Consider the following 17,300-nt stretch of genomic DNA (forward strand, 5'->3'; position numbering starts at 1 on the left):
GTGCCAAAGGAATTTAGCCCTGCCCACAACATTTGAGGTCAGGCAGTTCCGTCTGGACGTGATCCGTTGTGGAGTAATTTTGCCTGAACAGAAACAGTTTGGACCAATGAAATCGTCAGGGTGGGCTTTATACGATGATTGACAGATAACACAACGTCGACTAACTAACGACTCAAACCTGAAGACAGGAGAGGTGTACTATTCTCTTTCCAGGGAACAGACATGATTAAATGTGAAGTGACAAAAGAAAGAATGACTAAGATTCAGAGGTGAGGTTAACTAACAGACTGCATAGCCTATAGATCCAGTCGAGCAATTCATGACTCATTTCTTAAAGTTTGGCCTTGGCTGCATCAGCTTATCATTTATTTTTTATTTCAAATGTGATCAACGTTTGCATAAGTACTAGATGTGTTGGGGAATTTAACATGACATCTGAATTATATTCTGCTGAAATGAACAAAATGACTTCTCATTTTGCTGAAAGAGATTCAAAGATCCGAGTCCGTAAAATGAGCCGAACGTCCCACTACTATGCGTCGCACAGCAGACGTCATTTACTCTGTCAGTTTCTCTGATTGGTTGTAGTTCTATTCAATTGAGGTCTTTCCTGGTTCGGTTGAAACACTATAATCCCAATAATCAAAGCCTCTGCGGAACAAAAGTGGGCGTTTCTAAATTTGTGGGTGTTTTCAAATTGATTGTTTATAAATGTTTATAAATCATGCAATGAAAAATGATCCCCTTTACCCGACCCCACCCACACTGTGACGTGGGCAAATCAGGTAACAGCTGAAATCGTCCCTGTTTATGGCCACGGCCACTGATGTGGTAACGCCTATTACTAACATGCAGAGACATACTTGCCAATGGAGCAGTCTCAGACTCACATTATGACTAGAATTGAGTGTGACGGCGTCAGGCTACCATAGTATGGTAGTATGAAAAAAAAAACCTATGAAAGTCAAAGGGGCCCATCAACTGTTTGGTTTACGGACAGTCTTCAAAATATCTGTTTTTGTGTTCAACAGAAGAAATAAATTCATGCAGGTTTGAAACAACTTGAGGGTAATGAATTTTCATTTGGGGTAAACTATTCCTTTAAGCCCCGCTCCGCCCCGCCCCTGCAAGCTCACATTCATCTTTCTCCACCTTTGATGGAAACAGCCAAAATCCACGGACAGTGGCTTTAGTGAAGAGTTCACTCAGGAAGCATGTTTAGTGTGAAAAGCCCTGTAGCGGATCAGCAGATGCACAATGGTTCCCGTGAATACTCACATGGTGCTGGTGGTGTAGTTAGCATCTCCTCCTTCCACGTACTGCACCTGGTTAGCATACACATGCTGGACTGGCACCTGTTGGAGCTGCTGCTGTACCTGTGACACACACATACGCCAATACACAAATTGAAAAGGCACGATCGACACCATCACAGCTCTGCAATAAACTTAAAAATATGCCTGCAGCCACATTCAGTGCACTAAATCGGTGTTTTCCCAACCTTTTAGTCTTATGTACCCCACAAGAGATTTGTTTAAAAAAAAAGACTTTTTATTTTGATTTTAATATCTTGTTTATATATTAAATATTTTGTATATCTACACTAAAGTTTAAACATTTGGGGTCAGTAAAATAGAATTTTTTTCTTAAAGGAATACTACAAGGATGCATTAAATTGATCAAAAGTGACATTTTAGACATTTATAATGATATGACACAAAAATATTAGCAGCACAACTGTTTTCAACATTGATAATAATAAGAAATATTTCTTGAGCCACAAATCATCATAGTAAAATGATTTCTCAAGGATCGTGCGACACTGAAGACTAATGTAGCGATGCTGAAATAAATGTTACATTTTTAAATATATTAAAAAAGAAAACACTTATTTTAAATTGTAATAATATTTCACAATATTGCTATTTTTACTGTATTTTTGCGCAAACAAATGCAGCCTTGATGAGCAAAGGATACTTTCAAAGACATTTAAAAAAAATATTCACAGACCCCAAAGTTTAGAACAATATTGCATATATTAAATATTAATTTAATTTAGTTAAATTTATGTACAATAATTACATTTATGTTTTATTATTTTTACAAAGCGAAATACCTAATGTATACAGTGAAGTACATGGACCCCTGTTTGGAAAACACTGCACTAACTGATCTAACACAATCTCTCACTTATTGACTACAGTTTCACCTACTGTGTTTTCACTAAAGTCACCTACACTATGAGCAGAAGGCATCTCATAGAGGAAAGGCTGCACATCTGGCACAGCAGCAGAAGTGTAGGAGACCCCATCTGTCTCCCAGCCCACAGATATGACAGGCAGAGAGAGGGTGACGGGCGAATAAGCCACAGGTAGAGATGAGGGGAAATAAGATGAGTAATCCAGCAAACTTCCATTAACAGATAGGTAAGATAACGGGTTAGTGTGTTTCTCTAGTAGTACTACTGCTGCCCTATGCTCCATCCAGTCTTCTATCTGTCTCTGTCTCTTCAATTCACACTCTCTCTGTGCATCGCTTCCTCTCTGTCTGAGAAAAGGGCGCTGAAAACAACCGTCAGAGGTTTAGATGACTGCCTGCTTAGAGAATTTTGCATTACAGGAATGCAAAATAAAGGAATTTAGATCATCTGTTCCTTTAATGTAAGGTGGCATGATTATGAACATTAGATGAAATGCATTTTAAACTGGTCATGGGTTGACCTCGGACATCACAAAGGGGTAATTCACTCAAAAATGAAAATTACTCCATAATTTACTCAAGCCATCCTAGGTGTTTATGGCTTCTTTCAGATCTTAATTGTATTAAAAAAAACTGCCCTGGCTAATCCAAGCTTTATAATGGCAGCCCAAAATTTGAAGCGCAAAAAGCGCATCCATCCATTATAAAAGTAATCCAGGCGGTGCTCAGGGGGTTAATAAAGGCTGTCTGAAGTGAATCGATGGTTTTAAGTAAAATATCTAACTTCCGGCAGACCATAAGGATTGCTGGAGGGTGAGTAAATCATTGGGTAATTATCATTTTTAGGGTGAACGCTCCCTTTAACTTAAAAAGTGAGAAAACCTGTTATTAAGTAAATAAACTTAAGGCATAATTGAAAAAATTAAGTTATGTGGAATTGTCAACTAAATTTTTTCAATTACGCATGAAGTTTATTACTTAATAAAGTTTTATTTTAAGTAAAGTCAACCGATTGCCATGTTTCCATACACTTATTTGTATGTGAATTTTATAATACTGCAAGAAAAATCTGGATGAAAACAGCAATTCTAAAAATGCTAAAAAATGAAGCAGATTTGTTTTATCCGATAAGATGCACATAAACCATGATGGAATCACATTTACTAAATAAATCCCTCAGTGCGCAACAAAAAAACTGACTTTGTTTTGACTTTGCCTCAATGGTGGATGTGACTGGACAAGCTGAAAAGCCTAAGCCAAATGGTTTTCCCAAATGGTGGATTTGGGCTATATTAACCTTTGCTGCGGGCTGTTTTTCATGTCTGTGGATCGAAACAACCCTAAAAATTTGATATTTTTTACCCCAGTAATGCAAAAAAAATAAAACAACCGGGAGACCCCCCTGAAATGCGATTGGCATAGTTTTGGGCTAATTTTGAGTAGCAGTTGGGCAGGTTTTGTTGTAAAAACCCTGGCAACCCTGGGTATAATGACCTTTCAGAAGTGTCTCACACGACAGCGTTCCAAAACACCAGGTGTCCGAACGCAAGATAAAATGACAGATTTATTGAGTTTTAACTGCAAAATATTTTTGCAGTTTATCCTTGCATGAACCCTCTGGGACGGAAATGGTGCTTTACAATGGTGTCTTTTATGCAATATTCAATTTTTGCGCACAAGTTAAATTCTCAAAAGTGAATGGAATCATAGCTATTGGCATCAATTTGACAGCAAAGCCAGCCTTTACTGACATAATAACACACATTTATATGAGAGAGAGAGACAGCTTACCTCTTGTGTCAGGTGCACAGATTGTAGGCTGGTGACATTCAGCTGGGGGCTCGACTCAGTTTTCGTTGTCTGAGATGTGGCTTGAACTACTGACCTCTGTTAATAGATTGAGGGGGAAATGAAAAACATTAGCTCGCCGAACAAGCTACTTTGAGAATGACAAACCACAGTTTTATCTAAACTGGGCCAAGGTTTACAGCTCTAAAACTTCCTCATTTAATAGCTGCACCTCTGAAGAAATGAATGAACTTGTGTTTAAACTGAGATAAAGACTCGGAGACAGTCATATCAAGGGCTTGATTAAAGCAGATTTATTTGGAGCAGAGAAGTTGAGATCAAGTTAACCTAAATACTATCACTATTAATAAATCTGTGAAAAGTGTATTTCTACATTGATATTGGTAAACATAAATATACTATAATGTTTTAGCTTCATCCACAATGCCAGGTGTCAGTATAAAGTTGAAGACCAAGATGAACACAAACATAATAATGGTGACTCTGTGTCGTCTTCGGCTCCTTTTACATGTGGGGTTCCTCAGGGGTCGATTCTGGGGCCTCTTCTTTTTTTTTTTTCTTTTTTTTTTTTTTTTTTTATATATGCTGCCACTTGGATCAATTCTTCGTACTTATGGCATTTCATTCCATTTATACGCTGACGACAGTCAAATTTACATCCCTTTGCACCGTGAAAAAGCCTTTTGTGCTCGTAAACTATTAGAGTGCATTGATGACATAAAAAATTGGATGTCCTTGAACTTTTTGCATTTTAATGCAAAGAAAACTGAAGTCTTGATAGTTGGGCCAAGTGACAATTGTAAAATTCCGCCGGTGGACCTTGGTTATTTGACTGCATCCATAAAACCGATAGTAACGAATTTAGGAGTGAAGATGGATCAGGATTTAAATATGGACACACAAATTAAAGCAGTCGTCAAAACCAGCTTCTTTCAGTTGAGGCAGTTAGCTAAGGTAAAGTCTGTCCTTTCCAAGCAAAACTTTGAGATATTGATTCATGCCTTTGTTACATCACGACTAGATTACTGTAATGCACTTTATGCAGGGATTAGTCAGTCTTCACTGTCTCGCCTGCAGTTAGTGCAAAATGCTGCAGCTCGTCTGTTAACTGGGTCCCGAAGATACGAACACGTTACCCCCGTTTTGGCTTCTCTGCATTGGCTACCTGTGCGTTTTCGTGTTGATTTTAAAATTCTTTTATTTGTTTTTAAGAGCCTGAATGGTCTCGCTCCACGGTATCTGTCTGACCTTCTTCAGCCTCATGCACCGTCCCGCTCCCTTAGATCGGCAAATCAATCTATGCTCATTGTCCCTAAAACAAAGAGAAAGCGAAGAGGTGACCGTGCTTTTTCAGTCGCTGGCCCCAAATTATGGAATGAGTTGCCACTTCATATCAAGCGGGCTGACTCACTTCTAGTTTTTAAATCTCTTCTTAAAACACATTATTTTTCTTTGGCCTTTAACACAGTTTGAGATTACTTTTATTGTGACTGCCCTTTTATTGCGTTAAACATCTGGTTATTAAATTTAATTTTTGATATGGTTACCTTGAATAGTTTTAATGTGTTTTATGTAAATTATTTTGTGTATTGCCAATGTACAGCACTTTGGCTAACTTTGTTATTTTTAAAGTGCTTTATAAATAAATGAGATTGAGATTGAGATAATGTGCGCCTGTAAGATCTTTAATATATTTTAAAATGCCATTTATTTCTGTGATGACAATTTTCAGCATCATTACTCCAGTCATCATTACTTCAGTTTCACCCGATCCATCAGAAATCAATCTATAATATGATGATTTGATGCTCAAGAAACATTTCTGAAAAACAGCAAAACAGTTCTTAGGGGCCAAGATGCATTTTACATCACTGTACATGCAAACGACTGACTGTAGGATTGCCAATCATCCCCTCTCATTTTATTGATATATTTGGTGTTATAGCACAGAACTTGTGTGTCTGGCTATCACCAGACCAAGCTCAATTTAAGACTGAACATTGGTCTGGGGAGTCTGCTCTGTATTTTCTACTGCACAAGAGGCGTGATCAACGAGCTTTATTCAAATGGCTTTGCACACAATTGGATAGTCCTTCAACCAATCAGACCACAAGAGGCGTGATCAACGAGCATTATTCAAATGGCTTTGCACACAATTGGATAGTCCTTCAACCATGCAGACCACAAGAGGCGTGATCAACAGGCAACGACCCATCACTTCTCTATCCGTAATCATGTTAAACCTGCAAATAGCACAACAGGTGGATAAGCCAGTCTGTGATTGGTTCCTGCAAAAGTGTAACAGAAGCAGTAGAAATTGAATGTACGGGTTTCCAGACTGAGATGCAGGCAAAATCTAATCTCGGGCAGATCGGGCTGGGTTTACCCAGTCTAGAAATGTCCCATTGTTGATTCGGGTAAATATACACTGAGCTAAATCATCTTTCTGCAGGTTATAATTTTTACGTCCAGTGCCATTATTGGCACGTTGCTATTTTGAGACAACTGAAAACGACTGGGCCATCTGGTCCTTACTTGGATTATGTTTAGCTGTGGATATACAGCTGTTAACCTGGATATTATTTATAATTATTCTTGATAAAGCCATTGTAGTTCACTTCAAAGTTGTGTTTGTTTAGGTGAGCGGTGGTGCGGATGGCTTTACTGTGTATTTGTGAGCAGAGGGTTATTGTTACCTGTTGTGCGGCCTGAACCTGCTGTACCACCTGCGTAGGAACTCCAGTCTGGACTACAGCAGCAGGAGGACTAGAATCTGACACAGAGTCGCTGGAATGAAGAGAACCCTCTACAGGAAAAGAAAAAAAAAGAAAACTGTTGAGGATAGGACGGAAAATATTTAGGGAAAAAAGTATAGTAATTTTAAAAGTAAAATTTTACATTTATGCATTTGACAGATGCAACTTTTATACATTGCAACTTGGTACACATTTTAAGTTCATGCTTTCTCTGGGAAGTGAACTCATAGTGATCTCAGTTGCAAGTGCTATGCTTTGTTTGAGCTACAGGAATAATATGAATCACTTAAAATATACATGGTATAATACAGATTTGTACATTTTCAGAAGAATATGAGTGGTGCTTGCCTGTATAAAACACTGCTATGATGGATTTCCCAGATGTTGCTAGGTGGTTAAGGGTTCATAGTTGATCCTTGACCCTAACTGACCAGGCCCCATGGTTTGGCACACGTGATTTGCGGATGAATTGAAAAGTTTAACCATCATAGACTGAAAATGTATCATTTGCATGTGATTTGTCTTGCCAATTTACACATTCAAGCTATTTTAAACCATATCGGCAATACGGATGAACTGCAAATCATTGACTGGCCGCTAGGGACAGGCTTCAGAAGGAAGCATAATCTCATTGAGCCTCATGTTAAAATGCCCAACTTTACGGCAGAAAAAAACATGTTTACACCCTGGTACAAATTGTGGTTTTGGTCTATACAGCAAATTTTGCCTTTCATGACAACTGTGAGGGGGGTGAATTTTTTTATAGTTAGCCTTAAAGTTCTGCATATTAAGGGCGTGGTCATTTAAGTGACAGGTGGATTGTAGCTGTCACTACTAGCTATTTGCCTGCTGTCTGTTAGTCAGCATGTCATCTCAGCTACACCCACGTCCCACGTCCCACCTCCATCTTCTGTTATTCAGGAGTGACCTGTGGTGACGTGCTGCCAAGATGCCAACGGTCAGCATTAGGCTTTAAAAATGCTCTTCAGAAACCTACGGGTGACGTCACGGACACTCCGTACATACTTTTTACAGTCTATGATTCCAGCGCCAGAAGAGGCAAAATAGAACTTAATAAGTTACTTGCGCACTGTTATATGTGTTCACAACCACAGGCATACACCAAAAGTGCGCACACAGAGAGGTTCTGTACTAATAGTGTGCAAACTCCAAATCAAAACTATTAATCTATACCTAATTTATACAGTGAACACTAGTGTTATTTTACATTTAGACCTAATTTTTAAACTTCTATACCTGAATACTACAGTTAAACCTTGCTTTATTTGTAACTTTGTTATATTGTTTTTATCTTGTAATTAGTGTATTTTTTATTTCTTTTACTGACCCACCTTCCCCCAATATTTTTTTTCTTGCTGATCCAACAAATAATTAAATCTGTGACTCAAAAGTAATATGATCAGAAGGTAGGGTGCTTTATATGGTTGTTAAAGCTACACTGTGTGATATTTTTCACCCCATCTAGCGGTGAAAAGGTATATGACCATCCAGTGAATATTAGTTTCCGTTCCTCTCAATTCTGATTTCGTTTTAACTCCTACGGTGGCCGATTTAGTCCAAGATTAACATGGCAATCCTCCTCTTCACATTCCACACAGTGCCATTGAGTGTTAAAACGGTAAAGGTGAAGCTTGAATTTACGGGTATGTCCCTCTTTGGCTAATGTACTTTCAAGATGGAGGGCCAACATGGCGACCGGCATTCGAACCCCTCACCCATATGTATTTTCAATGGCATATTATAAACTTACGAGAATACTTTATTACGTGAAAGAAGTAAATATACATTAATGAGCACATATGTTTTTGAAAGAACTAAGTGTTTTTAGCTGAGAATAAACTAAAAAAGTTACACAGTGTAGCTTTAAAGCTTAACTAGGCATTGCTAGGATGTTCTGGTGGCTGTTTACTGGTCAAAATCAAATGACTCCAACAGCAAGTGTTTATGTTATTGTGGTCTTCTATATATGCCTCTCTTTCAGTCAACGAGCCTGTCTAAATACCCCTACTTGCGGTCTTTGTACTTGACCTCTTGTCATTACATTCTTACATGATGTCACATACGTCTTACATGACATATTTCTTGTATTTATCCCAAGTGTTCAACTGTGCATGAAGACCTCAAGTGTGTGTAGATCTTTTGATTAGCTGATGGGACACAATTATAATGTTGTAAAAATGCAAGCGTTTACAGAGCTTTATTTTGATTTGCAGAGGATCAAGATGGGCAGAGGATCATGAATTCCCCCAATGCTGTGGCGAAAAATAGTGGAGCAATATCAGAAAGGAGTTTCTCAGAGAAAAACTGCAAAGAGTTTGAAGTTATCATCATCTACAGTGCTTAATATCATCCAAAGAATTTAGAGAATCTGGAACAATCTCTGTGTCAAGGCCGGAAAACCATTACTGGATGCTCATGATCTTCGGGCCCTTAGACGGCACTGCATCACATACAGGAATGATACTCTAATGGAAATCACAACATGGGCTCAGGAATACTTCCAGAAAACATTGTCGGTGAACACAATCCACCGTGCCATTCGCCGTTGCTGCAGCTAAAACTCTATAGTTAAAAAAATAAGCCATATCTAAACATAATCCAGAAGCGCAGGCGTTTCCTCTGGGCCAAGGCTTATTTAAAATGGACTGTGGCAAAGTGGAAAACTGTTCTGTGGTCAGACGAATCAAAATTTGAAGTTATTTTTGGAAAACTGGGACGCCATGTCATCCGGACTAAAGAGGACATGGACAACCCAAGTTGTTATCAGTGCTCAGTTCAGAATCAGCATCTCTGATGGTATGGGAATGCATGAGTGTGTGTGGCATGGGCAGCTTACACATCTGGAAAGGTACCATCAATGCTGAAAGGTATATCCAAGTTCTAAAACAACATAGGGACATCCAGGCGTCATCTCTTTCAGGGAAGACCTTGCATTTTCCAACATGACAATGCCAGACCACATACTACATCAATTACAACATCATGGCTGCGTAGAAGAAGGATCGGGGCACTGAAATGGCCAGCCTGCAGTCCAGATCTTTCACCCATAGAAAACATTTGGCGCATCATAAAGAGGAAGATGCAACAAAGAAGACCTAAGACAGTTGAGCAACTAGAAGCCTGAATTAGACGAATGGGACAACATTCCTATTCCTAAACTTAAGCAACTTGTCTCCTCAGTCCACAGACGTTTGCAAACGTTATAAAAAGAAGAGGGGGTGCCACACAGTGGTAAACATGGCCTTGTCCCAACTTTTTTGAGATGTGTTGATGCCATGAAATTTAAAATCTACTTATTTTTCACATTAAAAATTATACATTTTCTCAGTTTTAACATTTAATATGTTATCTATGTTGTATTCTGAATAAAATATTGAAATTTGAAACTTCCACATCATTCATTCTGTTTAATATGAACAGTGTCCCAACTGTTTGGGAATCTGGTTTTTACACAGGACACAATTTAGTAATTGTGGAGCTTCTAATTATATGGTGATAAAAGTGAAGAAGAAAAAAACAGTGGCAAAAGTTGTACAAAATACACACTCATCTTTGCACCAATAAAATGAGAAATTACTGCCAATTATATGTAATATCTAATTCATTTAACTTAAAGTGTAATGTTTTCCTCGTCTGGGCACGTGAGTTCCTGGACATGATGCATGATGGGATGCACTCAGAGGTGGTTTACTATTCGAGATAGTGTGGGTTTTGTGTGTGTTAGGGGTACTGAGCTTTAACGTTTTAAGGATCTGGGACAGTCTTGCTCACTTACTTCCTGTTGCGTGTATGCTCTTTCAAGTGGCTAAGACCAAAGAGTGGGTATATGAGATGTGAAAACATCTCCAGGATTATTTAGCAGAAAATTTCTTCAGTTAAACATTTCTTTGTGTATAATGGTTATGTGGTGAAGTAACTGTGTAGACCAAATTAATCCTGTAATTCATGTCATTCATTCTTAGATTGGTTATTGACTCTTACCTGTGACTGTGACAACAATGTACTGTGGTGTATTCTGAGCATTGGACTGCGTAGGTGAGCTCTGAATCTCAGCGGTGACATACTGAGTCTGAGCGGGCGGGGCTTGTGCAGGTGGTGCCTGGATGATTGCCTGGCTCTTCTGTGCTTGTGAGGGAGGGGGCGTGGCCTGGCCGGTGGATGGGGCCGCTGAAGGTGTGGCCCCTGTGGTCTGAAGTTCAGCCAGAAATTGTTGGGGAGCTGCTGTCACGGTGGCAGCCTGCCCTGATGTGGAGGTCACACTGCCTCCCTGTGGCTGGGAGGTCTGCTGCAGCTCTCTCACATAAGCTGGAGTTGCCATTGGGTTCCCCTGGACTGAGTGCAATAAAAAGGGAGATGAATCACAGACTTACATCACAATGTGTAAAGAATAATACCTCATGTGTAATACAAGACATGTTTAATACACGCCGGCCTTCAACACCCAGAAGAATGGTCATTATACAGCGTTGCTATTGATGGCGGTCATTTTCAGGGGATTAACAGAGTGCAACAGTACCCGGACACTTTTTCAGAAGCTTTTTTTTTTCCCATTCATTTTTCTCATAGGGATTGGTTACACAACAGCACTCAAATTCGTGTAATTTTCTGAACAACATCATGGGTAATGTAGTTTTTTACCACAAATTCAGCTGTTAAACATGATTATTTTAAAAATGAGTTAAAATTATGCAAACGGAGGGCTTCAACAGAAGCATAATTCTATTGAATAACAGCTTCACAGTCTTTAATGGTTTTTAAGTTGTAAAATTAAAGTGTTCCCTATAGAGAACAATTACGGAACCTGACTGCTGCTCTATTTTCTCCATAAAGAGACTTATAATAGCTAAACCTTTAAAAGTGAAAAACTACATTACCCATGATGCTATACAGAAAATGAAACTAGCAACAAGCTCAAAAAAATATCTTTAGCTCCGCCAACTCACATTATCCACTGCACTCCATTACATCATTGAGTTAATCTATATACACTCTCAAAATACTGATATATATATATATATATATATATATATATATATATATATATATATATATATATATATATACATACATATATATATATATATATATATATATATATATATATATATATATATATATATATATATATATATACATACTAATATATAAAAGGGTTGTCAAAATGAATGCATTAATGCATGCGATTACATTTTTTAGTTTAACGCGCTAAAAATATTTTGTGCAACACACTAGGATCCGATTTTTTCTGTCATCCTTTGGCTGCGCTCAGAGGTGGACAGTAACCAAGTACATTTACTTGAGTACTGTACTTAAGTACACTTTTTGAGTATCTGTACTTTACTGGAGTATTATTTTTTCTGGACACTTATGACTTTTACTTCACTACATTTGAAAGACAAATATCATAATTTTTACTCCACTACATTTCTATCCAGGTCAAAAGTCGTTTCTGTTGCAGCTCTGAAAGTCAGAGGATGATTTTTTCCTTCTTTAAAATATTTTTTTTTTTTTCTTGTTGTTCCAGACAGTCTGTCAGGAATCACTCTTATAGGGTCATATACATTTCCCAAACTTTTTTTGAACACTGATCAGTTCATAGCAAAATGGAAGAAGACGGTTCGTAGGCACAAGTGTGTGCACCCATAGCCATACTTTGAAAGTATGTTTCAGTTTTTAAACAAAATCAAGATTAGTTTAGTTGGCATACACTTGGTGCATGTCTTATAAAATATAAAAAATATAAACGTCTGGGAGAAAGAGTGGTAAAATTAGGAGAATATCAGAAGTGTATCAGTACTGGATCCGTGCATTCGGCCTTAAAGTGACAGCAGCTTTGTAAAGAGCTTTGTAACTTATATACAAGTATTTAAATGAGTTTAAGTTAGTCGTATGGTAGTACGTCAGATGGAGCATCACTGACTGGCTTAAACCATGATGACAGTGTGCATTTACAGTATACAACAATAATAAAATAATGCATTGCCATAAAAAGGAAATTTATATTTAAGTACTTTTGAAAACAAATACTTCTGTACTTTTACTTGAGTAAAAATCTGTTTTTCCAACTTTCACTTGTAACAGAGTAATATTTGACCAGTATACTGTTACTTTTACTGAAGTAATAGAGTTGTGTACTTTGTCCACCCCTCCTGCACTACAGTATATGATCACACCAGACTATCATTCATGGAAGTGCCATTAAAGATGCAAAAATAAGACGTGCTTCAGATCTTAAAGTGACAGCAGCCTAATAAACCCGCTGGTGTGACGCCATTAATGTAAACCAAAGAACAAAAGACAAAGAGAAAATCACACACTGCTCTTGACTGAAGATTTGTAGCTTTAAGAAGAATTAATCTATATTTAATTTATAATTCATGCAGTGAAGACTTTAATAACTTTGATAATTGTTTGATAACTGTATTCAATTTCTGTATATTTCCTATCTATTAGATCAAATTTTCATTCTTTATGTTGCTTCTACATTGATTTGGAGATTAAATGTAAAATTACTACAATATAAACATATATTAAAACGTTAATGTTAATTGTGATTATTTACAGAGAATTGTGCGATTAAATAATTTTTTTTACCAATTGACAGCACTAATGTTTGCATATTTTGCAATACAATTCAAAAATAGATATTGTTTTTATGCAACAACATGTGTATATGAGTACTTTCATGCCTGGCCATCATTTTTAATTTGATTATGCTGTGTGCAATGCTTCATGGGATTGTAGTTTTTTCCCTCACTAAAGCCGTTAAGTACACAGTCTTGTACCTTTTGTCTTTTTGTCAGATTTTCAAAAATCTAAAATGTTCCAATATCAAAGATACGCAATAATCTATATTTTTGTATATATGTTATAGTTTTAACATGATTTTATATAATTTTTGTAATTTTGATTGGTTTGTTAAATACACACAATACTGCCATGTTATTGCTGTTTTATATTTAATACAGTATATCTTCAGTTTAAACCATAGACACATGCCGTCCACTCTATCTAACATCTATAAATGAAAAATATGAAAATCATCTTTGAAAAATGTGTAAAAAAATACATATTTTCAAATCTTGTTTTGCATGCCCTAAGAGCAATAAAAACACATAAGAAAAAAAATCCTGACAGAGGTTATCATAATTCATACATGAAAGGGTTCAAATCCCTATGGGAAAAAATTATTTAAAAAATACTTCCGGAACTATAGCCGGAAAATGTGGGCGGGAACTGTTGCACTCAACTGACTTTGGAACATTGTGACTGACCAATCAGAATCAATCATTTCAGAGAGCTGTATAATAAACACAATATAATAAAGAGAAAATAGAAAACTAAATTTAAATACAGTTGTGTGTAAAATTGCATCCATTTGCAAGGCAAAAAATGGCAATAGTGCAGGCTGAGTTATGCACTGATGTAAAAACTCTAAGTATAACCAATATTAATAGTAATGCTTGCCATTACAACAATATCAAAGTTAGATGTTTTTTTTTTTTTTATCATTTTAACTTATCATTTTCACTAAGTACCACCTTGGCACAATCACACAGTTACAGGGAAGCCTTAAAGACTACAACCATTGTTGGGCCAGCAAAAAGAAGAGGAGGGAAGGTTTTAGCAGAGCATTTGGTGTCCTATTACCAGTAACCTGATCACTGCTTGCAAATGAATGAGGGCACACAGCATTGTCAAGAGCACAAAGTGGGACTTGGAAACTAAAAAATGAAAATGCCATTTAAAATTAGGTGTATTTTTCGAATAAATAAAAAAAAGTCTTAGATCTTTCAATCTTCAATCTCATTGTTAGTAAAAAACCTTTAAGTTTTGCTTGTCTTCTACTGGTATTATTGTTCCCAGAATTTGTAACACATCTATAATGTCATACGTGTCAGTAAATTTACTTCATTACTCTCAAATACACAATTCAATTACGCAACAACCCTTGAATTACGCCTGTATAATCATCTTTTTTCTTTGTATTCTTATAGCTTATGAATTTTGCTCTAGCACTTGTTTTGTTATGCATCACTTGGTTCATGAAAGGCCCTACATGAATAAAAATATGTATTTAATATTATAATAATACATAAAAATATGTATTTTAACATAAAAATGATTTTTTTAATTACGATTATGGGGAGCATATGCATATATTGTAGAAGAACAGGCTGGTTTGCTTATATTTTATATATTATATCCATAAAATATAAGCAAACCAGCCTGTTCTTCTACAATATATGCATATGCTCCCCATAATCGTAATTAAAACAATAGAAGTGCAATAAATAAATAAAAATTACTTGGCTACTATAATCTTAGAGTAATGCAGTAAGATTTAATACATAATGCAGAAAATAATTACATTTTTTGACGTGCAAACAGTATCTGCGCGGTATCATGTCCCCTGGTTTGCATGGATACATTTGTTTATTATTTACAATGAACGAAATGTTATTTCGGCGCATTAGTGCATTAAATTTCCATGTCCAATAATCATGCAGTGGTCCGTGAGGTTAGGAACAGGAGGGTCTCTGGTTTACCCTGCAATAACTGCAGGTTTGTCGGCGTGCTCGTCGGTGTAACTATGCCAACAGCGTTTATAACACCTGGCTCCATAGCAACGCTAGCCGAATGCTATGGATGGGTGTCTATCCAGCAATGTGTATGGAGACTCACGTATTATTGCAAACAACACCCGCCATTTTGTACAACCTATCTAGTATATCGTCATAACAACGAGCAGCTTTTGGTGAGGCTGTTGGTCATGTCTATCGTTTAGTGAGACGCATCTGCCTAGCGCGCGACTCGATCGCCTAGCAATCCCTGCCACCAATAATGATTACTGGACATCGATAGACGCTAAGAATATCATCATCCTCGCACCTGCTTCTGTTTTCAACATAGTGTGACTTCATATGAAATATAAAAAACGGAATCACCTCTTATTCCGAGTGACTTTTCCAGCGGTACTTTTGATTTAATGCTTTTTTCAATGAATCGGGTTGTTGTTGTTGTTGATTCTCGTTGCTGGGTTCTCGTCACCACGACTACCGTGGCTATGGCGCTTCGTCCTCACCCAGGCAACTGTTGCTACCCACTCGCTGTGTTCCCGCCCCCTTTCTTCGCTCTGATTGGTCCAGGTACAATAACTATAACGCAGCGTCTTTCTATTTGTGGAACTATGGAGCCAGTGCGCCGCACAGCACCTGGTTCGTCTGAAGTCTGTCCATCATACGCGCCTCACGCTCTGATTGTGCAAACGGGGTGTTTATTCACTGATCTGGAATCAGTCGTGTTGTTTCGGTTAAGTTCGCTATTAGCCTACAGCACGGCTGATAAAAATCTGAATTTACGTTATTGCCTATTATTGCTGTGAATACACAGGATCTTGCACAGGGCGTTTCAAACTTTCAGTTGCCACGGACCAACAACGTTAAACATCCTCGTGTGAGGGACCCCATCCTGAAATTTAAAAGACACCTGTGTTTTATAAACACCCAATTAATACACACACACAATGACATATGGTATGACATTACAAGGAGAGGGTGAAATGTGAGGACATTGGCTATGTCCCCACTTTTCAAAATGCTTATAAATCATACAGGATGAGTTTTTTGAGAAAGTACAAATGCAGAATGTTTCCTGTGATGGGGAGGGACAGGGGCAGCGTAGGGGATAGAAAATACGGTTTGTACGATATAAAGAACATTATGCCACATTTCACACCCCCCCCCCCCCCCCCCCCCCCCCCACAGAAATGTTATATATCTAGCCTAACATTAGTTTTTTATTAAGTTTTTTCTATAATCTTTTCTGCTCACTATAATAATGTACTGTTATTATCCTATTTGTTTATTTAAATACAATGTTATTGATTTATATTAATAATTAATTTAAAAGAATAATATTATTTCATTTTAATCATATTTTTATTCATTTATTTTAATCTAATTAAATTACACACACACACACACAAATATATATATATATATATATATATATATATATATATATATATATATATATATTTGTGTGTATAACATATACAACATATATATAACATATAAAACACGAAACAACGAAGTATAATTATATATATATATATATATATATATATATATATATATATATATATATATATATATATATATATATATATAATTATACTTCATTGTTTCGTGTTTTATATGTTAATGTAATATTTAATCATTTTTATTTCAATCATATTTATTTTTTCATGATTTTTCTCTAGACTTTTCCACTGACACCGTGTTACTCCTTTGCGGCCCCCTGTGGGTCTCCGGACCACAGATCTAGCAGACTTTTCTTTCAAATACGACATTTAATAAATGTATAAAACCTTGATATGTAACAAGTTTATATGTTTAGTCCATTCCACGGGGAAAAATACATCACCTACACACTTAAAATTATATATTAGAACATTTAAATATGTCCTATTGAATTATTTAAAATTTTGTATAAAAAAAAGATAATAAACAA

At 36.7% G+C, this 17,300-nt stretch overlaps 1 protein-coding gene across 7 annotated transcripts in view; it reads right to left on the reverse strand.

The window, feature by feature from the left end:
* rfx1a (regulatory factor X, 1a (influences HLA class II expression)) overlaps nucleotides 1-15,901 on the reverse strand; it is a 32,509-nt gene extending 16,608 nt beyond the window's left edge. For 4 of the 7 annotated variants that reach the window (XM_067458522.1, XM_067458514.1, XM_067458507.1 and 1 more), the window contains exons 1-6: nucleotides 15,734-15,901; nucleotides 10,767-11,117; nucleotides 6,705-6,814; nucleotides 3,991-4,086; nucleotides 2,238-2,561; nucleotides 1,279-1,376 (exon numbers count right to left, since the gene is read on the reverse strand). In XM_067458522.1, coding sequence (XP_067314623.1) covers nucleotides 1,279-1,376; nucleotides 2,238-2,561; nucleotides 3,991-4,086; nucleotides 6,705-6,814; nucleotides 10,767-11,103 — 965 coding nt within the window. In that variant the 5' untranslated portion in view covers nucleotides 11,104-11,117; nucleotides 15,734-15,901. The remainder of the gene's footprint in view (nucleotides 1-1,278; nucleotides 1,377-2,237; nucleotides 2,562-3,990; nucleotides 4,087-6,704; nucleotides 6,815-10,766; nucleotides 11,118-15,733) is intronic. The other 3 variants (XM_067458541.1, XM_067458535.1, XM_067458530.1) reach the window with 1 other exon arrangement.
* Between the last annotated feature and the right edge of the window lie 1,399 nt (nucleotides 15,902-17,300).

This window comes from Pseudorasbora parva, chromosome 2 (assembly GCF_024679245.1).
Source record: "Pseudorasbora parva isolate DD20220531a chromosome 2, ASM2467924v1, whole genome shotgun sequence".
In the NCBI taxonomy this organism is placed as follows: domain Eukaryota; kingdom Metazoa; phylum Chordata; class Actinopteri; order Cypriniformes; family Gobionidae; genus Pseudorasbora; species Pseudorasbora parva.